General features: G+C 55.2%; 1 protein-coding gene across 1 annotated transcript; it reads right to left on the reverse strand.

The window, feature by feature from the left end:
* Positions 1-20,080: 20,080 nt before the first annotated feature.
* On the reverse strand, positions 20,081-21,996 carry KCNF1 (potassium voltage-gated channel modifier subfamily F member 1). The gene has a single exon (XM_082425860.1). It carries the CDS (start codon positions 21,895-21,897, stop codon positions 20,413-20,415), a length of 1,485 nt encoding a protein of 494 aa, XP_082281986.1. The 5' UTR covers positions 21,898-21,996; the 3' UTR covers positions 20,081-20,412.
* Between the last annotated feature and the right edge of the window lie 4,833 nt (positions 21,997-26,829).

A 26,829-nucleotide genomic window follows, 5' to 3' on the forward strand; every position in this document is an offset into this window, starting at 1 on the left:
GGCAGAGACCCTGGCTACCTGTTCTCCCCAGGTGAGCCGCTGAAGGCGGAGGTGCAGGGGGGCTGCGAACAGGACCAGAGCTCTCTTGCTGACAGATTTTCCAGGGAGATTCTGAGCACAGATGGGAGGAGACAAGAAGTCTGGCAGCTAGAGCTAGGAGCGCAGTACATCCCTGCCTGTCGGTGGGAGGGAGAATGTGTCATGCAACAGGGATCCTTTTGGAAATTACAGGTGGCAGGAGAGGAAGGAAAACCACAGCCATCTCTACCCTGCCGGCTCTGAGATAAGCCCACGGAGGACGCTCCCTGGGCAACAAGCAGAGAGCAGCTTAGCAGAGCTCTGATTGGCAGGCGGGAGAGGCGGGTGAGGGGGTATCGTGAGGGAGCAGGATGGGGAGTAGGGCTTTTCTGCCACCTGAGTGCAGCCTCAGGACCCATCTGCCCAGGCCTTCTCTCCACCACCCCTGGCTGCTTGACCTCAAAGAGATTCTGGGTTCCGAGTTCTCCTGCTGACTGCCAAGCCCCGGCTGCTGCAGCTCAGGAAATGCTGTTTTGGTGATGTCACTCCTGCTTTTCAAATCCTTCAGTGACTCTCTTATTTGACCTCAAATAAGAGTCATTAGGTGTTCAAGGCCCTCTGTCTTAATCCGGGTTCCCCCAGCAGGCCCAGAAACATGGACTAAAATGCAGTAGCTTATTGGGACGGGGAAGGGAACACTCGTAAGAAAGGGGGATGAGACAGGGAGGGCAGAGGCTGGATCCTAACCCCCTGGGAAAACCCGCAAGTGGCAGAGACATCTGATCCGAGCGCAAGGGAGCTGGGGCACAAGTACACCCAGGAACGGAGGGCTGCTCCCACACAGGGTTAATCCCTGGAAGCTGCGACCTTCCCTCTGAGTGGTAAGTGCACCCCAACGGGCAGAGAGAGCCCGAGGCCAAGAGGGGCAGGTGTTGGCAGGGTGCCTTGAGCCCCTGCCCTGAAGCCTACAGGGGAGACGTGGTGGGGGAGCGCCAAGAAGAGTCGACACTCACGTGCTGTGGGGTGACATTTCTGTCCACAAACCCTGGTCCCCACTGAGAGTGGTCCCCCTCCCTCTGGACCAGATCCCACCACCCTCACCCCCAGGAAACCCACTATAATCTGTCCTGTCTTTGAACTGACATAGTACTTTTTGTACCATTTTTTGTCTTGTTATTTAATTAAAAGACAGACATTGAGGGACTTCCCTGGTGGTCCAGTGGTTAAGACTCCACGCTCCCAATGCAGGGGGCCTGGGTTTGATCCCTGGTCGGGGAACTAAGATCCCACATACCGCAACTAAGCCTGTGTGCTGCAACTACTGAGCCCGCGCACTCTAGAGCCCGCACGCTGCAACTAGAGAAGCCCGCACGCCCAACGCAGCCTAGATAAATAAATAAATAATAAATAAATAAACTTATAAAAAAAAAAAAAGACATGGAGGAGCAAGAGAGAGAGTATGGGCAGCCAGTCAACCAGATTTAGTTATGAATACTGGCTCCACCCCCTTTTAGCTGTGCAATCAAGTTACTCATCCACTTAGAGTCTCAGTTCCCTCACCTGTGAAATGGGGACAATCTTACCCGATTTGCATGATTGTTGCAAGGATGACAGGTGATGTATTCGAAGCCCTAAGCATCGCGTGGCACATGGTACACGCACACACGTACATCCTCAGGTGTTTTGTCTTCCTCAATAGGACACTCCTGTGGGGTGAGGACCACCCGTTTGGCTTCCTTAGACTTCCTTCTCGCCACCCCTAGAGCTTATAGTGCTGGGCACTGGGCGGGAACTTCGTGAACATTCGGCAGATACTCCCACACCTCTGTCTCTGGCTTCTCCCTCTCTCCTGTGCTCCAGGGCTGTAGGAAGCACAGCCCAGATGTACCACCAATATCTCTAGTCCAAGGTGACTGAGATGGAACTTGCATCCTCCTGCCTGTGGCTTCTCCTTCCGCCCCTGCCACACCACACCCACGCAGTTCCCCCTGACCATTTCTGGAGGCTACGCTGCTGCTGAAAGCTGTGTGTCCCGACCAGCACTGAGTGGCCAGCCATCGTGGGTATCAGAAGGACTGCTGGCTTGATTTCTAGAACCCTGATGTGCAGTATGGTGCTGTCATATGATACACTATTGTCAGGCCATCACTAAAAGTAATGTTCCTGAAGAATTTTCTATGACCCAAGAAAATACAGAGTTCAAAATAATGCCTCTAATATGTCAATTATGGACGTTTTTATACATAGGGATATATTATATACATATTCTGTTTATGCAAAATATATATAAGAATATTGTATAGATATTGATAATGTTCAAAGCCACCTGTGAACAGCAATTGTCTAGTTGGTCCTACTTTCTTCCTTGTATTTTTCTTTTATTAAATATGAATTACTTTTATAATCAGAAAAATAGGTTTTAAAAATATTTTTTCTCGGTGGTTCTCCAGATGGCACACAGGGGCAGGGCCGGGAGACGGGAGAGGGCCAGGCTGGGAGCAGGAGCCCTGAGTCAGGGTGCATGTGTGAACTCCCTTGTCAAGACTCCAGGAAAGGAGGGGGCTGTTGAGAGGGTCCCTAAGTCCTTCCAGCAACGTGGGTGGTCCCGTCTATACCAGGCCTGGAGGAGTCTTTACATAATTGAGCAATAGTCAGTGACCATCTGGATTTATATCCACCCAACACACATATAATCACATGTATATGCAACAGACAAACATTTCCTGATTGTCCATGAAAATACAGACTGGTCTGCCGCTCTGCTGTGCAAACCTTTCTCTGCCACCAGCACCGCTGTAGAGAGAGAAAGCCCCCAGCCCCGCGGCTGCTGGCTCGGGGCTCACAGCCACCCGCTCCAGGCACCTTCTCAGCATGGTCGCCCACCTCCTGCCTGGAGATGCTCAGAAAGGGGAGGGCTGGAGCGGACAGAGCGCTCACGTCCTCCTGGAGCTGCAGGGCGGCTGGGGGTGCTAGAGCAGGGACCAGGGGCAGGGACAGGACCTGGGCACTTTCCCAGCACAGAAGCCGGCTGCAATTCTACCTTGTTTGTGTGCCCTCACTTTCCGGAGGTGGACCCCACCTGGAGACGTCCTCCACCCTGCCTTCCCTCCCCACCCGGGTCTCCCTCTTTTGCGTGTGTTGCTTGCTCTTCTGAACCAGATTCTGTACCTTGGAGGGTGGGGACTGCAGGGTGTGTCCTCAACTCCCTTCCAAACAGTAGGCAAGTGGGCTTGTCGGGCTTCGTCGCCGATGCCCCGTGCTGCCAACGGATATGCGCTGTGTCGGTGGCCAGCCCCGGGCAGCTGCGAGCTCTTAGCAAGAGCCCAGGGCTGGAATCACGTGTGATGGTGTCCCGCCAGCTTCTTTCACTCGCTCTGGTCTTGGCTAAGCTACCTTCCACCTCTGAGCCTCGCTCCCCGTTTCCCTGTTTGTAAAATTCCCACCCTGCAGAGTGGCTGGGCGGCTAATGAGGAGGCAGGAATGCACCTGCCCCCAGGGGTGTTGATTAAGAGCGATTCTCCCCGCCTTTTTCCTTCAAACATCTAGGTCTGAAGCAGGCACCTGTGACCCTGCCATCCCTAAACTCACGTAACTGTGAGAAGGACTTCCTGAAGCAGTGGTTTTTCTCTTCCCACTTTCTGTGTGTGACGGTGGGATCCCACGGTTTTCCTTTGGGAAGATTTTGGGTTATTGAGACGGAAAGGCAGAGGCAGGAAGGCAATATCCAGCTCTGATACCCAGTGTAAGATTCTGAGTCAGCAGCAAGACAACACTACCGAAACCCAGGATTTGTCCAGAAAGAAAGACTTTCTCAACCCTAAGCTCTTACCAACACATCAAGAGCTAGACCTGGCCGATGATCTGGGAAGAGAAGTGGTAACTGGGAAGTTACTGTGCTGGGGTCCTGGGAGCAGACACATTCCCCTCTGGCCTGGAGCATCGTGAGCTAGAGGAGGGAGGAGGGAGAGGGGTGAGGTGTGCCCCCCTGCCCCACCCCCCTGCGCGTAGCTCAGGTGAGGGAGGTATGCAGACACCAAGGAAGCCGTGGGGACCCCTGTGCCCAGCAGAGTCCCCTGGCCCACACCCCTGGCCTGGGAGAGGAGCCACCTTCCTCTTGGTGTGCAGGAGCCAGAGTGTGACCCTGGGGACGGAGGGGTCCAGTTAAACAACAATGGAGCTGACTGACACCTGTGAGCTCTGCAGAGGATCCGGAAGCTCCCAGGCTCCCTGGGGAGGGGACACCCCGGTGCGAAGGAGGCCGGTGGATCAGAGAAGGCCAGAATGGAGAGGCTGCTGGGGCAAGACTGTGTGGCCAGAATCCAGTGGTCAGCATCGGGCACACTGGAAGGTCAAGCGGTCAGGCACAAAGCCAGGGCCTAGCAAGAGCTACCGGGACACCAACACCAGAAGAAGCAAGGGAGCCCTCCCCATCCCCACGAGGCCACGTGAGCCTGCACACACTCACACCCCCCCACTCACAGGCACACACTCGCAGACTCACTCGCAGATGCACATACACACTCACAGACACACACACACACACCCAAACACAGGCACACACTCGCAGACTCACACACACTCACACTCTCAGACACACACACTCACACTTTCAGACACACACTCACAGGCACACACTCGCAGATTCACTCACAGATGCACACACACTCACACTCGCAGACACACACACTCACACACACACACCCAAACACAGGCACAGACTCACACACTCGCAGACACACACACACTCACACTTTCAGACACACACACACACTCACAGGCACACACTCGCAGACTCACACTCTCAGACACACACTCACACACACACATGCACACTCTCAGACACACACACTCACACTCTCAGACACACACTCTCAGAGACACACACACTCACAGGCACAGGCACACACTCTCAGACACACACACTCACACTCACACACACCCCACTCACAGGCACACACTCTCAGACTCACTCGCAGACGCACACACACTCACACTCGCAGACACACACACAACACACACACTCACAGGCACACACTCGCAGACTCACACACTCACAGACACACTCGCACACACTCACACTCGCAGACACACACTCACACTCACACACACACACACAATTGCACCCATGCCCCCACGTCTCAGAGGAGGAGAAGGCTGGGAGAGGATAGCTGGAAATCTGAGAATTCACCCAAAGAGAACAAATGAAGAAATCAGGCCGGAAGAGGTGAGAACTGTTTATTGGCAAACTCGAGTTTCTTTCTCCTGCTGCCCTCAGGGCGGGGCTCCTGAGGAGGAAGATTCCATCACAGCGGGTGGGTTGAGTGCTGTACAATCTGCACTCCCCAGTCCCCCAGGTCTCCCCTCACTGCTGCGGCCTTTCTCCAGTTCAGTCCAGTTGCCGGCAGGGCCTACCTTTCACACCCCACTTACCCAGCAGCCACCACAGAAGACCCTGCCAGGAGCTGTCAGGGACAAAGGGACATGAGACAGAGCCTCCCCCACCCATCCCCCAGGAGCGCACAGTCCAGCATGGGAAGCAAGACTCCAGCTGGGCCGGGATGTTATGCGAGCAGCTGTGGGTCTGCCGTGAGAGGCGTGTGCTATAGAAGAGAGGGTCGTCCTATGCGGAGACATTTTTGTGGGACAGGAGAGTGAGGAAGGGCTTCCTGGAAGAGGGGGCACCTCTGAGAATTAGATGATGGAGTTAGAAGATGGAAAGAAGACACAGAGGGTGTCCCATGTATCCATCCACCCATCCACTTATCCATCCATCCGCTCACCCAACCATCCATCCGCCCAGCCAGCCAGCCAACCAGCCACCAGTGGCCCTCTGCCCACAGTACACCTGTTGCAGCAATGCTCGTGTATAGAGGAAAGAGCCGAGGCTGGGGCCAGGCAGGTGTGACTAGAAGCCTGGCATTGCCACTTACTACTGCGTAGCCTTGGGCATGTTTTCCCCGAGCTCCACTTTACTCACTTATGAAATGTGGACAGTTATGCCTTCCTAGATGAGATGTAACAAGGATCCCTCTGCCCCAGGCCCTCTGCATTCAGAGACCATTCCACTGAGGGTGGGCTGTAGACCGTGGAGTCATGGAGAGCCAGCTCTGGAAGCTGGAGCCCAGAGAGCAGATGCAAGTCGCCCGAAGTCCAATAGTGAGTTGATGCCAGGACCGGGAGCAGACCGAGTCCTCCCTGCATCTCTGCCTCCTCCCTGCCTCTATCCAGGTTCACCTGAGACAAGGTGCATCACTTCTCCGGCCCTGCCGACTCCTCCAGCCAGGACGGGCCCCACCACCTCTCCCCATCCGCTGTGTGGTCAGGACTGCCTCTTCCCTGCAGCCCCCCTTGCCCAGGGCCCTCCCTCCTTTGACAACGCATGAGAAGCCCCCCCACCCTGGTGAGGGTGCATTCCCTCTGGTTACCTGCCTCCACTTTTCAACCTCCACTCAATCCCCATCCCCAGCCTGGCAAAGGTCCCCGCCAGCCCCGCCACAGGCACCCCAACAAGTCCTCAAAGTCCTCATGTATCTCGTGTCCCTTCTGCACTTGACACTTCCCATGACCCCGCCCTCCTGGTCCTGCTCACACAGCTCTGATGGCTCCTCCTGGTCTCCGTGGCTGGTGCCCCTCTCCTTCTGGTCCCAGGAATCCCCTCTGCTCAGTCTTCCCACTCTTTCCGGGAAGGCCATCCATCGCTGGGGCTCCACTTACCATCCCCGGTCCCCGCAAGATGGAGTGAGTTCTGGGAGGTGGGAGACAGAGATGTCAGGTCACCCAAAATCACATGGAAACAAAACCCATACAGCTCTCCGTTATCCATCTTTCTGCTGAGCACCACCAGGAAGGTCAGCAGAGGTCTGTGACTTGTCTGTCCCCCTGGCAGACCTCGGACAGTCCCTCCCCCCCATCACTGGCATGGCCTCCTAAATGGTCTCCCTGCCTGCATCTCTGCCACTTTCCAGGGCATTGTCACCCTATCTTGAAAATTCTTCTTCTAACCAACAATCCGATCTTGCTGCTTCCTTGGTTTAGACTCCCCAGTCACTCCCTATGGCCTTGGGGATAGAGTTCATCCTGACAGGAGATCCTAGCTCCTTCATGACATGGTCCCTGCTGGTGCAACCCCATCTCAGGCCCCTTCCCCACACATGCTCCCTGTGCCCGGGCTGTCTTCTGCTTGCAGAGCCCTCGCTGTTCATCTCAAACATCCCCCATTCGTGAAGCACCCCAATATCCCCTCCCCACTCCCAGACATTGGCAAGGGTGCAACCATGCACAGCTGGACATGAAGTGGGGTGACTGAGGTGAAAATAGGATCGCTACCTGATGGACGAGGAAAATGAGTCTCAAAGAGATTGACGCACTTGGTGAGCAGCCGAGCCCTGGACCATTGGCTCCAGGATTTAAAATGGTCCAGAGAAATCCCGGGGGGCTGGTGTGTTTTTTTGCAGAAAATAGCTGGAAGGGCTGGCTCCAGTAATTACCATTTCTTCAGCTCTCTGAGGGGCTGCTATCTTTGGCAAACTAATTACTAATAAGGTTTGCTCAACGGCTAGGGTAATTGCTAGAGAAAACTGTCTTTAAGGACTTATTCTACCCAATTTGAGGCTTGATGTCACAAGCTAGTGTTCTGAGAAAACCATTCTGAGATGCAGAGGGTCAGTGCAGGGTGCCTCCTGGGCTGGGCAAGCCTCTTTGCGCCTGTCAAGCAGCCTCCTGTGGTCCATTCCTCCCTGGGGAGCCTATGTGGCCAGAGAGGGCTGAGGGGGGCATGAAAGTGGCCAGAGCCACCACCATCACCTCTAACAGGGCAGTTTTCCTCCCTTTGGGGCTGTTTCTGAATTTTCTTTTTCATGAGCCCTTCACCTAATAGCAAAAGAGGCATCCTGGTTTAAATCCCACATCTGCCACAAACCTTAACTTCTTGATATGTAAGATGAAGACAGTGATCCATGCCTTTGAGGCTGTGTGAGAACAAATAAGCCCGTGGATGCAAAGTAGTTGGCACCGTGCTGGGCACACAGTAGGCTCCCAATAAGGGTTTCCCCCTGTCATGGACTGAATATTTGCATCCCACCCCTGCAAATTCCTGTGTTGCGACCCTAACCCCAAAGTGATGGTATTTGGAGACAGGGACCTTTGGGAGGTAATTAGGGTTAGATGAGGTCATGAGGGTGGGGCCCTCATGATGGGGTTAGTGCCCTTATCAGAAGAGACATGAGAGAGCCCACTCTCTCTTTCCCCACTTGCACACATGCAGGAAAGACCATGAGAGCACATGGTGGGAAGGTGGCCATCCACAACCCATGAAAAGAGCCTGACACCAGACCCCAAGCCTGCTGGCACCTTATCTCAGACTTCCAGCCTCTAGAGCTGGGAGAAAACTAAATTTGTTGTTTAAGCCACTCAGTCTATGTTATGTTGTTGTGGAAGCTGTAGCTGACTAATGCACCTCCCTCCATCCCCCTTCCTTTGGGAGACAACAGCTCAGCTCTGCCCGCTTCTTTTCTCAGCTCACAGGTGGAGAGAATTGTATGCTCCCCTGTGTGTAAAACTGTACGTGCCTGAAGAAGGATCTAGAAGGTAGTTCACTGCAACATGAACCACAGCTAACTGTCTCTGTGTGGTTGGACTTTAATTTATACTTTTACTTTGTACCTTTATGAATTATTTTAAATTTTTATAATAAGCATGTATCATATTTATAATAAAAGAAAAGCTCAGAAAGTTCTTTTTGAGTGAGCTACCCAGAGCCTTCTCCCAGCGCCCCTGCTTCTTTGTGCTGAGGGGTCCATCACAGTCTACCCTGGGCTGGAGAAAGTCACCAGGGTAGGCTGGCGCTCCACCCGACAGCTCAAGAGGTGGAGAAAAAAGACACACGTGCAGGTGTCCAGAAGGTGATGGTTCCCAGCTGCCTGTGGGCAACCAGCCTCTATCATTTTTATTAAAACATGTTCTGCTCTCCTTGGTACATTAGAGTATTCAGAACTGAACGTCGGGCTGATGGATTGTGCCTTCTGCGTCGCTGGTCACAGGCAATCGGTGCAGCCATCACGTGTTTTTCTTGTCAAATGCTCAGAACCAGATGGAGATGACTTACTTTTTGTAATATGTTCCTATTTCTTCCCCCAAATCAGGTCCATTGATCTGTTTCAAACAGTTGGTGTAAATATTCTTTTTTAGTTGCTAGTGCAAATCATAAATACGTATTTGAGTTTTTTTTTTAAAAGACTCGGAAATATTTCTACGTCCCCAAAGCTCCCCTGATGGAAGAAAGGTCAACCGTCTTCCTGTCCAGCTTTGTCTCCCGTGGGGCTCAGAGCTGCAGACGGGCCAGACTCTGGGGCCATGCGCCCTCTGCTCTGGGCGACCTGGGAGGATTCCTTGTCCTCTGGACCTCAGTGTCCCCAAATGCAAGAAAAACAGTGAGCGGAATGAGCTCTCTGCCCACCCCTTGTCCAGAGCCTGAGCATCCATGGCTGTGGGGAAAGTCACTGGTGAGCCCTGCTCAGCCAAGAGACCTGGTGGGCAGACACGCACGGACCCTAATCAGGGAGGGTAGGGGCGTGCTGGTTCCCGTGTGGCTCCAGGGACAGACCTACAAGGTTGGAGAACTGCTGGCCTCTAATAAGCTATAGGACAACATTGTGCGTCCAGGTTCCCATCTGCAAAGCAAGGAGGGGTCAAAATAATACTGCCTCGGGGGTGTTGTCAGAACAGGAGTGATGGGGGTTGGAGAGGGAGGCGGCGCGGCGGGGGTGGGGGGTTGACGCATGTACACTCCCTGTCTGGGCTCACTGGTGTTAGCTGTTAGCGTCCTGGGAGGGGCCTGGGCCAGGGGCGGGGCTGCAGGAGGCCCACCTCCGCATCACCTCTGCCTGTCCTGTCTTGGTCACATGGCCAGTTCCTCCAATGTCTTTGCATCAGAGCCTTAAGATCCACCCCAACACTTCACCTTTCAAGACGCTGGAAAGGCAGTGCCTCCGGAGGATGTGCTGAGAGAGGGCAGCTCTCTCTGGCTTCTTCCCCTCAGCGCCACTCAGGACCCGAGCAATCTCAATCCCTGGTTCCCTCCCAGCCGGGTCAGAACCAGAGCCCCCGGCCCAGGCCCCCGCGTGGCCCTGCTCTGCCTCACTGCCTGTCCAGCCTGGAACTCTGCTCCTTCTCACCGCTGGCTTCCGGTCTTCGGCTCCACGTAGCGCCCTTAGCTTCCTGCCTGAGGCTGGGGGGCCTCTCGTTCCACCGGTGACTCATTAGTCAGGGGTAAGCGGAGTCCACAGACATTTCTGTTGGGCCTGCAATGTAGTCCAGGAGGGGAGAGGGCAGGGAAGGGGCCAGAAGGCAGGCGCGAAGTGACCGTCTATGGAGTGGCCACCTCCCCGGCCTCGGACGTGAGGCCTTGTTAACTCTAATTCACACCAACACCGGGAGAGGGGTGTTACTTCCCAGCTCAGGGAGATCAAGCAATCCCTCCAGCCTAACAGAATCAGTAACAGTGGGAACCGAGGTCGGCTGACTCTGATGGCCTTGTGCTTTCCTCCAGACTGGGTTTCATCCAGTAACCCAGAGAACGCTGGTTCAAAGAGCCGGGTACTCAGCCTCAGGGCACGGCTTTGTTTCGTAGCAGGAAGCTTTGTGGGTACACAGATCAGACAGCTGGCAATTTCTAGGACAGTCGTTATTTCAAACGATCTGTCTCATTGTCCTCATAATCTGTGAGGGTGTCTTGGAAATCCCAGTCTCTGTGTGCTCAGACGGCTTCTGGGTTCCCTTCTGCGCTCAGAAGTCACAGAGGTTTATCCCCAGCCCAGGGCCCCACCCTTTGGCTTAGGGCTCTGAGCATCTTGAGAGTCAGGGGTCTTTTTTGACACCCTCCCTTGGGATGAAGTGGCACCCCGCCCATGTGACGTTTCTCTCCCGCCTTCCTAAGGGCAGGGCTCTGGCCTCATTCATCTCAGAACCCCCAGAACAGGGCAGGGTTGCCCAAGGTGTGCTTCATTAGCATAAAACATGCTCCCATCACTCCAGAAACTACAAGGGTTTTAGGAGCGCTGGGTCAGAAACTGAGGGCACAGACCCAATATACATTTCTTAGTTTGTCACAGTCTCCATCCTCCTTGGAGGCCCTGTCCTCTCAAGGAGAGTCCATAAGGCTAAATGGCTGCTCTCTGGTCTCCGGGCTTAGTTCTATAAGTCACTGTTTGCTGATGATCGTCAGAGCCGGTGGATTGATGGGTCCCCCAGCCGAGCGGCCAGGAGCCCCGTCCTGACCCTGGTCCAGGCTCCCACTGCCCTAAGCCAGTGGTTCTCAAAGTGTGGCACCCAATAGCAGCGTCAGCATCGCCTGGAAAACTATTCAAAACGCAAATTCTCAGGCTCCACCGCACACTACTGAACCCGAGGCTCTGGGTGGGACCAGTGGCCGGTGTTTTAACACACCCTCAGGGGACTGTGACACAGGCTCACGTGTGAGGACGCTGCCCTACGCTGCCCCTTTGCACACATGGCCAGAGCACAATCTCCATCCCCAGAGGCGCTGAGGGGACCACACTCATCCAGGCGCTCTGGGCAGCCACGTGGCCCACGACACGTGACCTGAGACACGCCGGGCCTCCCCGGTATTCCTCTCCGGATGTCCCGTCATCTATAGAGAGGATGAGTAGCAAGGAGCAGACACTGGGTCTGGTTTTTCTTTCTTTCCAAAGAAAAACGGAAACCCGGACGATGGAAAGGGCTCCTACAACCCAGCCACTGAGTCCCCGTGAGGCTGGAGGGCGGAAGTGCATCCGCGTGTTGATCTCCTTTGGCCTAAACAGGTTGTGCGGGAGCGGAGGAGGCCCGGAGACAACTGCAGACTGCGGCGATGCGGCTATATTAAGATCAGTTACACTGTGCAGCAAACATTTGAATCCTTCCCAGAACCCTAACTGCTTGGATTTGAATATGCATGAGAAGCTGCCCAGAAATGACTAAAATACATACATACATATATGTAGTCAAAAAGCCAAGCAGCTCTGGGGTGAAGAGTAACAAAAGGCAATTTTCCACTCTGCTGAAAGGGTGTGGGTAGAGCACAGGCCTCGTGTTGCATTAATTGGTGAAGACTCATTCACAACCAAGGTGCAGATCCAGGGGCCCACAGGAGGCCTTTCATCCGCACTGCAAGCCTGCAAGGTAGGAAGTGCTCTCCCCATTTACAGGTAGGGAAGCCCATGCTGTCAGAGTTAAGCTCATACCGCTGGTCAGTGCTGCAGGGGGAGTTTGAGCTGTGTCTCCGGGCCCAAAGCCCCGCCCTTTCCATGCAGACTCTGTCTCAGACACTGAAAAGATCCCACTCTTATCCACTGTGGTCCTTCAGGTTCAGGCTTTACAAAAATCATATCGACTTCTGCTTCCTGAACTTATGCGCACAAGGAGTCAGATGGGACCATGAGCAGATGTTGGACAGGAGCAATCAGGAAAGAAAGATTTCTTGGAAATTCAGTGATAACTCCGAAAAAAATCAGACAACTAGAAGAATGATAAAACGGGCATAGGCGAACACCAAATCAATAATATAGACGATAAAACCAAGGAAATCTTCAAACACAGGGCAGAAAGGCAAGAGAAAACAAAATACACACACACAGAGCAAAGTTACTCTTAATACACATGAAAAATGGGTCCTCCATTTCTTTTTTTTAATTTTTATTTATTTATTTATTTTTGGCTGCGTTGGGTCTTCGTTGCTGCGTGCGGGCTGTCTCTAGTTGCGGCGAGCGGGGCGGTGCCCGGGCTTCTCATTGCGGTGGCTTCTCTTGTTGCGGAGCACGGGCTCTAGGTGCACGGGCTTCAGTAGTTGTGGCTTGCGGGCTGTAGAGCGCAGGCTCAGTAGTTGTGGCGCACGGGCTTAGTTGCTCTGCGGCCTGTGGGATCTTCCCTGACCAGGGGTCAAACCCGTGTCCCCTGCATTGGCAGGCAGACTCTCAACCACTGCGCCACCAGGGAAGTTCCTGAGCTCCCCCCACTTTGAAGTGAGGCTTCCCCAGGAGAAGCAGAAACAGTGAGGCCTGCAGGCAGGGCTGTGGAATCCGTCTCTTCCGCCAGGCCCTGCTTGGGCGAAGTCGGCTGTAAATCTCTCCCTGTTTACACTACCCAGAGCAGGCACTGGCTGCCCTCTCAGAAGACCCCCAGCGTTAGGCCTCGGAGCTCATCCAGGATGCCGTGGACACGGCCCGTGTCTGCATGGACTGGGCAGGGGGTCGGGAACGAGAGTGGGACTTGATGGAGGGAGGTCCCAGCTTCCCTGTAAACACCTAGGGGGCGCACACATCTCTGTGCCCGAAGGCATGATGCGAGGCACTGCTACAGAGGGAGGGCGTGGTCCCCACCGCCAAGAGACCAGAAAGCCCTTCACAAAATGTGAAGAAAAGAAGCTCTAGGTCTGGCCAGGAGCCAGGCTGCCCGTGGCACAGTGACATGCACATAGTGGGTGACAATAAGTTCATCCCATAATATTTTCTGTGGCCCCGCAGTGGACCAGGCACTGCTCTAGGTGCCAAGAGACACAGCTGTGACCCAGGTGCAAATCTAACCTCAGGGGACTCACAGTCCCGGTCACTGTCCCACACCAGCAGCACTGAGAAGGGGCCGAGGGAGGCTGGGAGAGCAAAGGCCTCCAGCCCCAGGGAGGGGCTCTGTCCTGGCCCAGCTACTCTGCCCCCCACCCCCGCCCCGTTAGAGGGAAATCGTGGACAAGTTGATGAAGCTCTCCAAGCCTCGGTTTTCTAGAAATGTGCGAAAGGGCCAATTCTCAGGAGAGACTGGTCCCTGCCTGTACACCCCCTTCCTGTGCTCCGGGCAGCCAGCTACGAAGGATGTTCGGGGCTCCTGCCTCCCACGTGCCATGCCTGTCTGCTCCAGGAGCAGAGCGTGCCTGGTGCTCCTGGGGACGGAAGGTAGATCTGCCTGCCGTCCCTGCCTTGGTTGGCTGTGAACCAGGTTCAGGGAAAGACAGGAAATTAGAGCAGGAAGGAACGGCTTCGGGGTGCGCCAACGGGCCTAGCATCTTCCGCCTTTCATCTAGAAGGCAGGCGTTGATTTGTTTTTGCATGCGTGCGCACGCGCGCGCGCGCGCGCGCACACACACACACACACACACACACACGTCCTACACTTTCACTGTGCGCTTTATGAGAAGCAGAATGAGATGGACCCCTCATTCTGAATGTGAACTTCAAGGCTTTAAAAGGCCAAGAGGTTTTAACACAGGTTTGAAAGGACGTCTGCTAAGTACTTTCAGGCAGTCAGCCCCGGGCTCTGCTACCACACCCTGCCAAACCACCTGTGTAAGTAATGGGGGCGCTGTTAGTGGGGCCGGTTTTCAGTCTAATTCCTAAAACGTCAGCGCCAACCCTTGGTTCAAACCTGTAGCCAGGAGTGGGTGAGGGTGGGTGAGGAGTGGACAGAGAGGGGAGGTGAGCACAGAGATGGGACCAGGGGTCTGATTCTGACTGCTGCCAACCCCGTGTGACTTTAGGCCGTCACGTGATCTGCCCCAGGGGCCGCTTCCCCGAGGACAGTGTGGGGCGGCTGACTCCACCGTCTCTCCTGCACGGTTTCTGCCCCCACGGGGCCAGCATGCCCCTCTCCAGACCCTGCAGGAGGCGACCTCACCTCTGAGAAGGGAAGATGGCATCACAGCCAGGTGTGGACGCAGGGGTAGAAGCCGACAGTGGAAAAGCGGGAGAAGGGCAGTAGGGATGCTGGGAGGCCCCCGTGCACAGGCGGGGAGCACAGACTCTCCAGCATGTGGGGTGGGAAGAGCCACCTGGTCCGGTGTGATGTTGGGGGCGGTGGGAGAGAAAGCTGGAGGGGTATTGGGAGCCGTGCCATGGAGGCCTTGAGGGCCCAGCTCAGCAGTCTGAACTTGGCCTTGGGCTGGGGAGACACGGAAGGGAGGGAGAGCCAGGTTCTGGCTCACACCTCCCACTCCCACTCAGGTGCAAGGTGTGGACAGCGGCCGGCGCTCCCGGGGGCTCCAGTTTACCTGCGATCTGGCTAGGCCTCCCTGGGGCCTGTGCTCCAAGGCCAGGGCAGATGCTCCCCACCAAATCTAGCAAAGAGCCAGACAAGTCGAATATGGCAGAGACAAGGCCCTTGGCTTCAAGCAACAGCTCCCAACCTCTTAGCCAACGTGTGCAGCAGCAGAAACCAGCTGGTGTGTTAATATTTGCACTTCCTCCCCAATCTGGGCTGCCACCATAGCAGGACAGGTCCCATTTTCCCAGCCAAGCCCTTGTCAACGGCATGATGTTTTGCATTTGGGGACAAGACGTGGCTGCTGGCAGCTCCCGTTCAGGGCGAGTCTTTTGCCCTGAAGGAACCCAGAGGCTAAGCTGGTTCCTTGGGATGGGACGCTGCCCTGCCAGGTGGTGGGCACCAGGTCCAAGCTGGAGTTCCACATGGACCTCTCTTTAGCTGTGTGACCACGGGCCACGGGTCTCACCCGAAGCCAGAGCAGTCATTCCCTTCCGGCTCGTTGTCGACAGAGGGAAATAAAGTCGTGGCTGCAGCAGCCAGCTCCAAGTATGGCTGAGAGCGTCAGAAACAATGAAATGGTGGAGCATCAAGTCTCCTAATTCTCGTTTCCATGTTTTTCCCCTTTGGATCCCCACAGCATCCCTACAGCTACGTCTCAGGCCGCTACAAGTGGAGAAAAGCATTTACAGGGAGCTTCCGCCTCAGATTACGGCTACGGCTGAAACCTCCTTGCAAATCTGCTGCCCGACGCAGTCCCACGAGCACAGTGCACGGAGCTGTCTTCTCACAGGCGGAAAGGTGGGAGGCCTCTCTGGAAACACCTGTCTCTCGTCTCCCGGGGAGATGTCAAGAGACTGGTGAGACATTGAATTATCCTCTTGTGGGGGACCAGGGAGGACCAGGCAGCCCCTTCCCAGACAGGGGGAGGCAGGGGCCCCTGCCTCGAAACCATTCCCCATGCTGGCCTGTCATCTGCTGAAATTGCCCCATTAGTGGTACCCCTCTAAATCAGGCAATGTGCACCCCGTACTGTAACCTCCGGCAATTGCTAGGCTCTTACCTGCCTCTGTCAGGTTTCCTCAGGGAGCGTGGGTGAAATAATTCCAGGTCTTGCCATTTTCACGGATTTTTTTTTTACCCATTTTCTGGGTATTTCATTTCGTTGTTGTGTGTGGTACCTCCAGACCCCAGATGGTAAGTTCTAATCTCCAGACACCTCCTACCATTGCCAAGATGGATCCCAAACTCAGCATGGCCTGAGCATCTGGTCCAAGGCTGCTTGCCCAAGAGAATGTTTTCCTTTTCCTTCTTTTTCTTTCCTTAAAAGCACCACCGCCAGAGCCAGTCCATCTGCAGAGATGCCTTCCCGGGGGATCAGATGATGGCATCCTGCACCTTATTAGGAAGCTCAGGGTAAACATTAAGTGGAGGCCGTGGGGCGTGTCACTGTCTGGCCCCACATGAGCGTGGCCTGCAGGCTCCGGGCTCAGCTCCTGCTTCTGCCACCAAGGAGCAGTATGGCCACCGGCCTGTTGCTTCTGCTCTCCGGGCCTCAGTTTCCCCATCTGTAAAACAGGCTGACTAGCTCACCGCATGATTTGTTTACACACACACACACACACACACACACACACACACACACACACACTCCCAATTCTCTATTTTCAAAATGAGTTAATTATGTGCTCCCAATGTTATGAGAAGCAGAACAAGCTGGGCCCCTCAATCTAGCTGTGACCTTCAGGACTTAATTAAACCCCTCTCACTCAGCTGTGCGTGCTCTGGAGCCACAGTTTTTCTGTCAGTACGATGCAGGGGGCTGGGGGCAGGGGAGGTTGGACTAGATGATGCCTATTTTCCTTTTAACTTGGATATTCTGTGATTCCAAGAACCATACCTTTCTTTCTCTCTCTCCCTCTTTCAATAGAAATTAACAGCTCACAAGAGGTTTGTCAGATCCTCCTGAGTCAGAGAAGAGGGTGTTAGGTGATGGTCCTAGGATGGGGGCAGAGGATGTGATAAGAGGAAAGGTCAGGAAAGGAGGGAGAGAAGCCATCTCCCAGAGCAGGAGCTGGGACCACAGAACCTCATGCAGGAAACCAGGAGTCGGGGCTTCTTGGGGGAAACAAGGAGGGGGGGCTGAGACCCCGAGGCTCCGTGGGATGGGCACGGACTTGCCTCCTCTGAGGTGGTCCCACACTCCATGTCTTTGCTCGTGCGGCTCCCCTGCTTCTGCTTCTCCCCACTCATCATTCAGGGCCTGACATAGTGCTTGTTTCCTGTAGCCCAGGGTTGGCACACTTTTAATGTAAAGGGCCGGTAATAAGCATTTTTGGCTCTGAGGGCCATGTGATCTCCACCACAGCTCTTCAACTTCGTCCTTGTCGCTCGAGAGCAGCCAGAGACAACCTGTGAGCAAAGGGCGTGACTCTATTCCTAAAGAATTTATTTGAATTTCAGGTACTTTTCACCTGTCACAAAATGTTATTCTTCCTTTGATTTTTTTTTTAATCATTAAAAAATGTAGAAACCATTCTTAACTTGTGGACTGTACAAACACGGGCAAGAGTCCACAGTTCGCCACCTCCTGCTCTGGCCTCTTGCTACGCAAAGTGCAGTCCACGGACCAGCAGTATCGGCCTCACCCGGCAGCTTGCTGGAAATGCAGAATCTCAGGGCGCCCCCCGCCCCCCGAGTGACTGATTCAAAATCTGCATGTTAGCAAAATCTCTGGCTGACCCCTGTGCACTTTAAAAAATACTGATGCCTGGGTGTCACCCGGGGATTCTAATGTAATAAGTGTGGACGCAGCCTGAACACTGAGATTTTGTAAAGCTCCGCAGCTGATTTTGTTGTGCCCCAGGAAGATCCCTAGGGAGAGAGGGCAGCCCCTCCACCTGGCTCCAAAACCTCTCTGGTCACTCATCCACGGCAAAGCATGTCACTCTATATGCGTGTCATGCTCTGAGCTCCTCTGGGACCAGGACCCTGTGTAAGCCTGATTCACGGAAGAGCTCAGACAAACTTCTCACCCTCTTGGGAGTCGGTCTCCTCCTAAGGGTGGATGAGATGGGCTCTGAGTGTTTTTGTAGCAATAAAGACACTCTCCCCGGGAAATTCCTTGGTGGTCCAGTGGTTAGGACTCAGCACTTTCACTGCCGAGGGCCTGGGTTCAATCCCTGGTCAGGGAACTAAGATCCCATAAGAAGTCACCGGGCGTGGAAAAAAAAAAAAAAGACACTGTCCCCTGACCCCAGGTGAATAGTAGGGAAGGTGCCTCACCTCCTGGGCTCTCTGCAACCCCGGACCTCTTCCCTGCTCTGGGCTCAGAGTTCTCAGGCCAGCACAGGCTTGGGGCTTCCCAATGACTCTGGGGGCAGGGGGACAAAGAGAGGCAATCCCACCCAACTCAGTCGCATTCAGCAGGCCCCACTGAGCCCCAGGGATGTCAAACAATCCCCTCTTCCCGAGCCTCTCCTCCATCCCACTGAGTCCCACAGCCCTGGGCCCACCTCTTCCTCTGCCTTCCATGGTCACCTGACCCAGTATTCCCTGGAGAAACGTGTGAGGGAGGGGTGCACAACATTGGCTCAGGGCCCCGCACCTCACAGGGACGGCTCTGACTCTCTCCTCCCTTCAAGGCGCCTACAATGTGGCAGCCTCCCACCCCCTGGAGTCCCCAACCCAACACGTCTGCAGCCCTAGTCTTGCAAATCCTGGAAAAGGCCCTGAGAAAGCATCCCTCTTTATACATATGGAAAACCAGGGCCCAGAGAAGGAAAGACCTGCCCAGGATGGTGCAGACCAGGGACTACCTCCCCTTCCCCTCCTCCTAGACCTCCCCCTCCCCTCAGAGGGCTCCTGCACCCGCTGCCCCAGGAGGGGAAGGAGGAACAGAGCTCTGGGGTGTGTGGAAGGTGGAAAGCCAGAAAGAGGGGCCTGCTGGGACCAACTCCGTGCCAAGGGGACTGCCTTTGACTAAGAACAGTGTGACAGTGCCCTGTGGCCACCGCTCCCCCATCTGCATACCAGCCCAGCCCTGGGGAGGCCAGAGTGGGAAGCTGTGCCCCTCACTCCTCTCCCAGCACACAGTAATGGAAACACCTGCCGTTTACTGAGTAGCTACTATGTGCCAGGCACTGTGCTAAGCACTGTGATTCCCTGAAGTAATTCTTCCATTTAATAAATGATCAGAATGAGGATCAGAGAGGTTAAGCAACAGGCCTAAGGTCACACAGCAAGTAAGGGAGTGGTAAGGGAGGGATGGTAGAGAACAGTGTTTAAGCTAGAAGGCATTTCAGAGATCACCTCCTCATTCCCTGGACTTCAAATCTAGGTCTGTCTGTGTCTGTTCCCCGGGGGCTCGCAGACTAGGCTGGCAGCGGGCCACCCGGAGCGTGCTCAGGTTTGCCCATTCAGCTGATACCTCAGAAGTGCTGGTTCTAGGAGAAAGGATGAGCTGGAAGACAGGCACGTCCACCCCGAGGACGCTCAACCCCTCTCCTGGTCTGCAGACCCTCCCCTTATGGCCCAAGCACACGCCTCTGTCCCAAGACCTCCTCACATCAAAGAGAATGAATGTGCTTTGGGGGTCATCAGACCTGGGACTGAATCCCTGCTCTGTGTGCCCTGGGGCCTCAGTTTCTTCTTCTCTAAAGGGGGGGGGAGTTACCTAGCTAGCAGGGTTGCTGGAAGGAATGGAAAGAAGTTGTGAAAAGGGCCTTGCACAGGTGATTAAGAAACGGTAACCCCACTGCTTGGTGCTCTCCGTTCTGTGAATTCTTCCTCTCCTGGGAGTAAGCTTTTCCTCAGAAGGAAACAGGAGGCACAGAGCCTCCTGGATTGTGGCAAAGCTCCCTGGGCTGAACCTTATGTAGGAGCCCTTCTTTAACTAGCCCTCAGCTAAAAATAAACCCTCTGGGCTGCACACCTACCTCCCAGGAGGGGCTGAGTCACATCTGGGAGTGGGGGTGGGGTGCGGCGGGGGACAGGGCAGGGAGCGGCCAGCCTGTGACAGAACCTACAACACAGGCAGGCGCAGAGAGCAGGAGGCTTTATTGAAGGAGATACAGAACCGGGCGAGGGCGCCTGCCGTCAGCCAGACCACAGCCCTCATCACCCCAAACTGTCAGTGATCCCTGGACGCCCCTCCCCGCCCCCGTCCCCGCCCCCGGGACCCTGGACAGCCGGAAACACAAAGGGATCTTACCCGGCCTCATCAGAGGTGCCCAAGAGGGCCTTCAGAGTTCTGTTCTGGAGAGGGCTGGGGGACAAAGGACAGCCCCTCCCGGGCAGTCACTGGCAGGCCTGTCACACCCGTCCGTCCATCCATCCACCAGCCCAGTCCGTCTGTGCCCAGGTCGTCCCTCGTCACTTGCAGCTCTGGAGCCGGGTCCTGTGGTGCTTCTCCTCGGTCAGCAGGGGGATGAAGGTGTCGCTGTGGGAGATCTTCAGCCGGCTGCTCCAGCTCAGCCCCTCCTTCCCGGCGGGCTCTGGCGGGAGGTTGTCCAGGTCGCCGCGGGAGCCCCCTGTCTTGCCCTCGCCCACACTGCTGGAGTTGAGCTCCATCAACTCCAGCTCGTGCTTGGCTGCCGTTTCCAGGACTCGCTGCTTGTTGTAGTATCTGACAAAGTTGTTGATGATGGGGTGGATGGGCAGGGCAATGGCAATGACCCCACACAGGAAGCTGATGGCTGCATTGAGCTTGCCCAGGGTGGTCTTGGGGTAGATGTCACCATAGCCAACCGTGGTCATGGTGATGATGGCCCACCAGAAGGACTGGGGGATGCTCTTAAACAAGGTCTCCGGGTGGCTCTGCTCCATGGTGTAGCCCAGGGCCGAGAAGACGAAGATGCCCACGGCCAGGTACATGAGCAGCAGCCCCAGTTCCTTGAAGCTGCGCTTGAGGGCGTAGGTGAGGGTCTGCAGCCCCGAGGAGTGGCGCGCCAGCTTGAAGATGCGGGCGATGCGCATGATCCGCAGGGCCTGCACCGCCTGCTGCACGTTGGTCAGCTCCATCATGCGGGCGCCCAGGTGCGTGAGCGTGAAGCTCACGTAGAAGGGGAGGATGGCCAGCACGTCCACGATGTTCATGAAGGACAGGGCGAAGTGCAGCTTGTTGGGCGAGGAGAACAGGCGCAGCAGGTACTCCAGCGTGAACCAGCCGATGCACGCCGTCTCCACGTTCTCCAGCGTCGGATGCTCCACGCGGTTGCCCTCGGCGTCCAGCACCTGCAGCTCGGGGATGGTGCCCATGCACATGACCACCGACGAGACGAGGATGAGCAGGAAGGACAGGACGGCCACCACCCGCGCCGGACACGAGGACTCGGGCTTCTCCAGGAACTTCCAGACGCACTTCTGGCAGCGCTGCCAGCGGCCCTCGGCCGTGTCCACGCCCAGGTCGTCCAGAATGAGCTGCACGCGGCGCGCAATCTCCTCCAGCTCCTCGCGCTTCTCGCTCAGGTGGCTCTTGCAGCAGTCGTCCAGGAACTTGAGGTCCACCTTCCAGAAGTCCATCTCGTTCTTGAAGCAGATGGGGCAGATGCCCTTCTTCATGTGGACCTCCCCAAAATAGTACACCTCAATGACACACTTGAACGCGTCCGGGTCCCTGTCGAAGTAGAACTCGCGCTTGCCGGGGTCGTAGTCGTCGCACAGGGAGAAGATGGTGTCGTAGCCCCCGGCCAAGCAGTCGATGAGCTCCGCCAGCCGGGTCTCGGGGTACCGGCTGAGGAGGTCTCCGTACAGCACCCGCCGCACGCCTCCCACGTTGACGACGATCTCCATGTCGTCTCCCGCCCGGGAGCCCCGGCTGCCCGGCTCCGGGAGGCTGCGCTCCCCGGCCCCGTCCATTCTCCCGGCGAGGGCCCGCGCGGCCTCGGCTCTGCGCCCTGCCGCCGCCGCCGCCGGGGGTCCGGCGGGTGCCGCCGGTGCGCGGCCCTCGGGGAAGCCCGGCCGGCGCCCGCCTGCCTGGAAGCGCGGTCACAGCGGGCGGCAGCGGGCCGGGGCGCGCCGCGGGGGAGGCAGGCGCCTGGCGGCGCGGCTCCGGGCGGGCATCCGGGCGCTGGGGCGCGCCGGCGGGGGGCTCTCGCGGCCACCGGCCTCGCCCCGAGCGCTCACCCCGGCTCCCGGGTGGCGCGATCCGCCGCTTCGGCTCGGCCTCCGGCGGGAGTGGGGTCCCCTCGTGGGCGGCAGGCACCGTCCTCCGTCCCCGGGCGCGCGGGTCCCCGCGTGCGACCCCGGCGCGAGACGTGCCCCGCGGCCGCCGGCCCCACGCAGCCCGCCGAGGTGTGCGGAGAGCAACTTGGGCTTGCTGTGCCCGAGCCGTTTCCAAACACAATAGGAATTCCAGCCTGACGTCAGGAGCTTTTCAAACTGTACCCTCTTCTGGTGAAATTCTGCAAGGCACGCGCGGCAGCGGCAGGGGAACGGGTTAACCCTTGGGCAGACGGGCACAGCTGCGCGCCGGCCACCGCCGCTGCCGCGCGACTGCCCGCCGCTCCCGGCGCCGCAGGTCACCCAGGGGCCCGGGACCCCCGGGCTTGAAGGCGGCAGGCCGGCCGGCGCTGGCTGGAAAGTTTCTCTCTCCCTGCTGTGTCCAGAAGATCGATGGAGAGAGAGCACGGCCGCCTGTTGCTCCGCCGCAAAGCGTGCCCAAGAAAGCCCTTCAGACGCGGCTCCCGCGTCCGGGCCGGCCGATCCTGCCTGGTCCTGGCAGGTTCCCTAACTCCCCCAACGCCGCCCTGCCGTGGGCGGCACTTTAGCCTTCACCCGAGCTCTGTCCAGCGGGGACAGCCGGTCCAGCCCCGGGTAGCAGAGAAGGGACGGCCCAAGGTCACACCGTGAAATGGGAGTAGAGCCCCAGCGTGGCCTCCTCTTCATCCGGAGCTTCCCGCCGTCCTGGCTGATTGACACGCGCCGGTCAGCGGATTGAAATTCTGCCTCGAAGTCCTCGCTGTCCGCCGCTTCCCATTTCTCTGCAGACCAGCACCACCACCACCGGCCTCCAGAGCCTTGAGCCCCCAAGCTCCCACCTCCCCAGCCCCCGCTCTGCCCTTCCCACACAAGGCTCCACACCCTCCCCTGTCTTCCAGACCTGCAGCCACTGCCTGAGCCATTGCAACAGCTCCCAGCAGCGTCTTCTACACTGCGAACTACTCAGCATCATCTGTGACCCGGGGACTGTGTTAAAAAAAACATCCTCGAGAGAGGCATGACGAGGCAGAGCACAGAGGATTTTTAGGGCAGTGAAACTACTCTGTGTGATACTCTAATGGTGGATACCTGTCGTCACACATTTGTCCAAACCCGTGGAATGTACAACACCAAGAGTGAACACGGGTGTACACTATGGGCTCCGGATGATAATGATGTGTCAGTGGAGGTTCAATGATTGTAATGGAGGTATCGCTGGTGGGGGAGGCTGAAGGAATGGGGGGGACGGCCGGGAGTATGTGGGAACTCTCTGCACTCACCGTTCACTTTTGCTATGAACCCAAAACTGCTCTATGCCGCAACTAAGAAGTCCGCGTGCCACAACTAAAAAATGACCCCGCCTGATGCAACTAAAGATCTCGCATGCCGCAATGAGGACCCTGCATGCTGCAACTAAGACCCCCCCCCAAAAAAAAGAAAAGAAAAAAATACATATATTCTGTAGGCTGGGTCACTGACAGTACTCTTTTTCCTTAATGAGATGGTATAAAACTGAATATGTTAGAGTACATCACATGAAGATAGTTTGGAGAAACTTCTTTTTACAGATTTTATTTTGTTTCCATTTAAAATCAACCTCTGATGTGTTACTACAGAATAAGAAATTGAGATCCAGAAAGGTTGAGTAAAAATAACAGTTATTATAAGTGCACCCCGAGCCGAGCACTTTCTGAACGCGTGCACTTTTCTCATTCCATCTTCACAACATCTCTCTGAGGAAGCAAGATGTCAGGTAACCTACCAAGATCACTCAGCCAGCAGATGGCAAAGCTGGGGTCGGAACCCTGAGAGCCTGCTGTCCCAGCCTACATGCTTCGCCTCCCCTGTCCTGGTCACATAGCTGAAGAGGTGGAGCCGGGATTTGACCCCAGGCCAATTCTTCTGTCTGATATAGTGCAGCATGCGACCTCCTGCACACACCCCATATCCATCTTCCAGGCCTTACTCATATTACTTCACTTCTCAGTTGTCTTCGGTTGCTCCCTAGTACTTCCAGGGTCAAATTCAAATTGCATCTTAGTCTAAGCTTAATGGGCAATAGTTGGTTGGTTGTGCAATCGATTTATTGAGTACTGACCAGCATTTTTATTGAGATAGTATAGAATAGAAAACATCAGAATATGTCAGACATGGTAAACATAAGTATGGCTTAAATCTCTTCCAGCACGCTGTCGATTCAACAAATCCCAGACCGCTGCAGGGAAGAAAGCTAGTCGTGAGCGACAGTGGGAAAGGAGGGGGCTGCACATGCAAAATACAGCAGAGAAAATGCCCCCCAGTAGCCCAGGGCGGAGCAAGAGCCTGCTGACGACCGGGGCGTGAGAGAGGAACAGCTGTAAATCACAGGTCAAGGCAAGATGGAGGGCTGGTAACCAAAACAAGGCAGGGAGGAAGGCTCCTGCTGGAGACAAGAGACCAGCCTGAAGCCAGAAGGCAGAGGAGAAGGTGGGAGCGTAAACTCCTGCTCCGTGTGGAGCAAGCCAGCATCACGGAGTGAGGGGAGCTGGCTGGCACTCACTTGCCCCTCCAAACCTGCGTGCCCCATGCCCCAGACTCCTAGACTCCTTCTCAAACCCTTGAAAGCCTCAGAACCTTGGCGACTGCCATGCCTGAGCCCAGACGCCCTTCCCCTTCATCCCACCAAGCCTCCCTCATCCTCCTGGGCCGCCTGCACTCACCTGGCCAGAGCAGCCCCTACAGGTCAGGTCTGGGGCTTCTCTTCAGCCAGTGCTCTCCCCAGGCCGCCACTGCCTTCTCTGTGTGGACTGAGTCACGTCCCTCCAAAAGTCATATGTTGAAGCCATAACCCCCAACGCGACTGTATTTGGAGACTGGGATTTTAAGGAGATGATTAAGGTTAAAACAAGTGAGGCCCTAATCTAATAGGATCAGTGTCCTTATAAGAAGAGACACGAGAGATTTCTATCTCTCTCTGCACACACTCACAGAGGAAAGGCCATGTGAAGACATAGCAAGAAGGTGGCCATCTACGATCCAGGATCTGGTGATGCTGCCTCACCAGAAACCCTAGTAGGAACTTGATCTTGGACTTCCAGCTGCCAGGAGTATTTTGTTATGGCAGCCTGAGCAGACGAATACATCCCCCTTCTTCCCTCACACCTGCCAGGTCTCCCCTAGACCTCCCCCTCCTCAAGGCTCTGGATACAGCCCTTCATCATCTGAACCCTAGACCCTGTCTGAATTTTGTGACGGCTTAGACTGCGATACCATAGGTTTAAAAGAATCTAGTTGTGCCTTTTCATTGAAGGTCACTGATGTGTAGAAATTTGAGCCAGGAGCGTAGATCCATTGAGAATTTCCTGCAGGATTAAACCAGGGGGCAAAAGTCTGGACTTTTTGGCTAAAGATGGAAAGTTTCTTGCTGTGCTTTATTCAGTCTTGCATAGGACTCCTATTAGAACTGTACATTTCGTGATATCATGGGGGACTAGGGGAGCACAAAACCTTCTATTAGACACAAGATGAAGCAGCAGTTTGATTCATGTGGGTTTTTCATTTAAACAGGGAAGGGAAAAAAACACAGAATCTATTTAGGCATTATGGGGAGTAATTGTTTGAGTTGTATTTTTCTTTATTAAATAAGTATTTTTTTAGTTGTTCAACAATAACATTTCAGGCTACAGAATGCTTAATTTCCATGGCGCTAATTAAAACCAGCACATGTGTATCTAAGTGATTTGTCTAGACAACGAAAGAGGCAAGCTGCAATCTATTACCTTTTAAAGGAATAATCAGTTCTGTTCAGTTAAAATTTCTTTGTGTTTTGCTGAATTTAATAATGCCTTTCATTAAGATTCAGTTCTGTACTCTATCAAAAATTTACATTTCATTATTGCTGTGCACCCGGCTGAGGAGTTGATTGACCAGAAGGCTCAGCTCTCCTCCTCCTCCTGCCTGAATAAACTGTGCCAGGAAGGCAAGTGCAGGAGGCCAGGGGGGTGGGAGGGGGTGTTGGATGGAGAATGGGGTAGAGAAGAGAATGATGTAAAACGGACTCATCAGGAAATTTTTTTCTTTCTTTTTTCTTTTTTTTTTTTGCCCCAGCTCCTGAGCTTCTTTTTTTCTTTTCTATGCCTCAGTTTTTCCACCTGCAAAATGGAATTAGTGACCTTTCCTTCCTGAGTACAAGATCTTATGAGGAACAAATAAAATAATGGGGATGAATAGGCTTTACAGACTATAAGATGCTGAAAATGTGAACGAGGAAGGAGGGAAGGAGCAAGGAAGGGGAGTTTGACTTCCTGGGTCCAGTCCTGCTGTGGGCAGGTCCCTTTGGGTCTGAAGACCGCTTCCCCATCCCCCGGCTCTGTTCAGCTGTGACTTATCCAGCTCAGGTCGTGGGTGGGAAGACTGCATATGTGACAGAGCCGCTGCATGTCCCAGGTGTGTAGAAAGATGTCAAAGACTTTGGATGCACGATGCTGCCCTGGAGGCTGGGGTAGGACCACCTCTGGGCCTGAGATGAAGTTGCTTTGACTTTCTTAGGGAAAGAAAAATGCAGTGAGAACACAAAGGGGGACTCTCAGGCTTCAGGCCTCGCTGTGTGGA

The sequence above is a fragment of the Balaenoptera physalus genome, assembly GCF_965194825.1.
Source record: "Balaenoptera physalus genome assembly, chromosome: 15".
Taxonomy (NCBI): domain Eukaryota; kingdom Metazoa; phylum Chordata; class Mammalia; order Artiodactyla; family Balaenopteridae; genus Balaenoptera; species Balaenoptera physalus.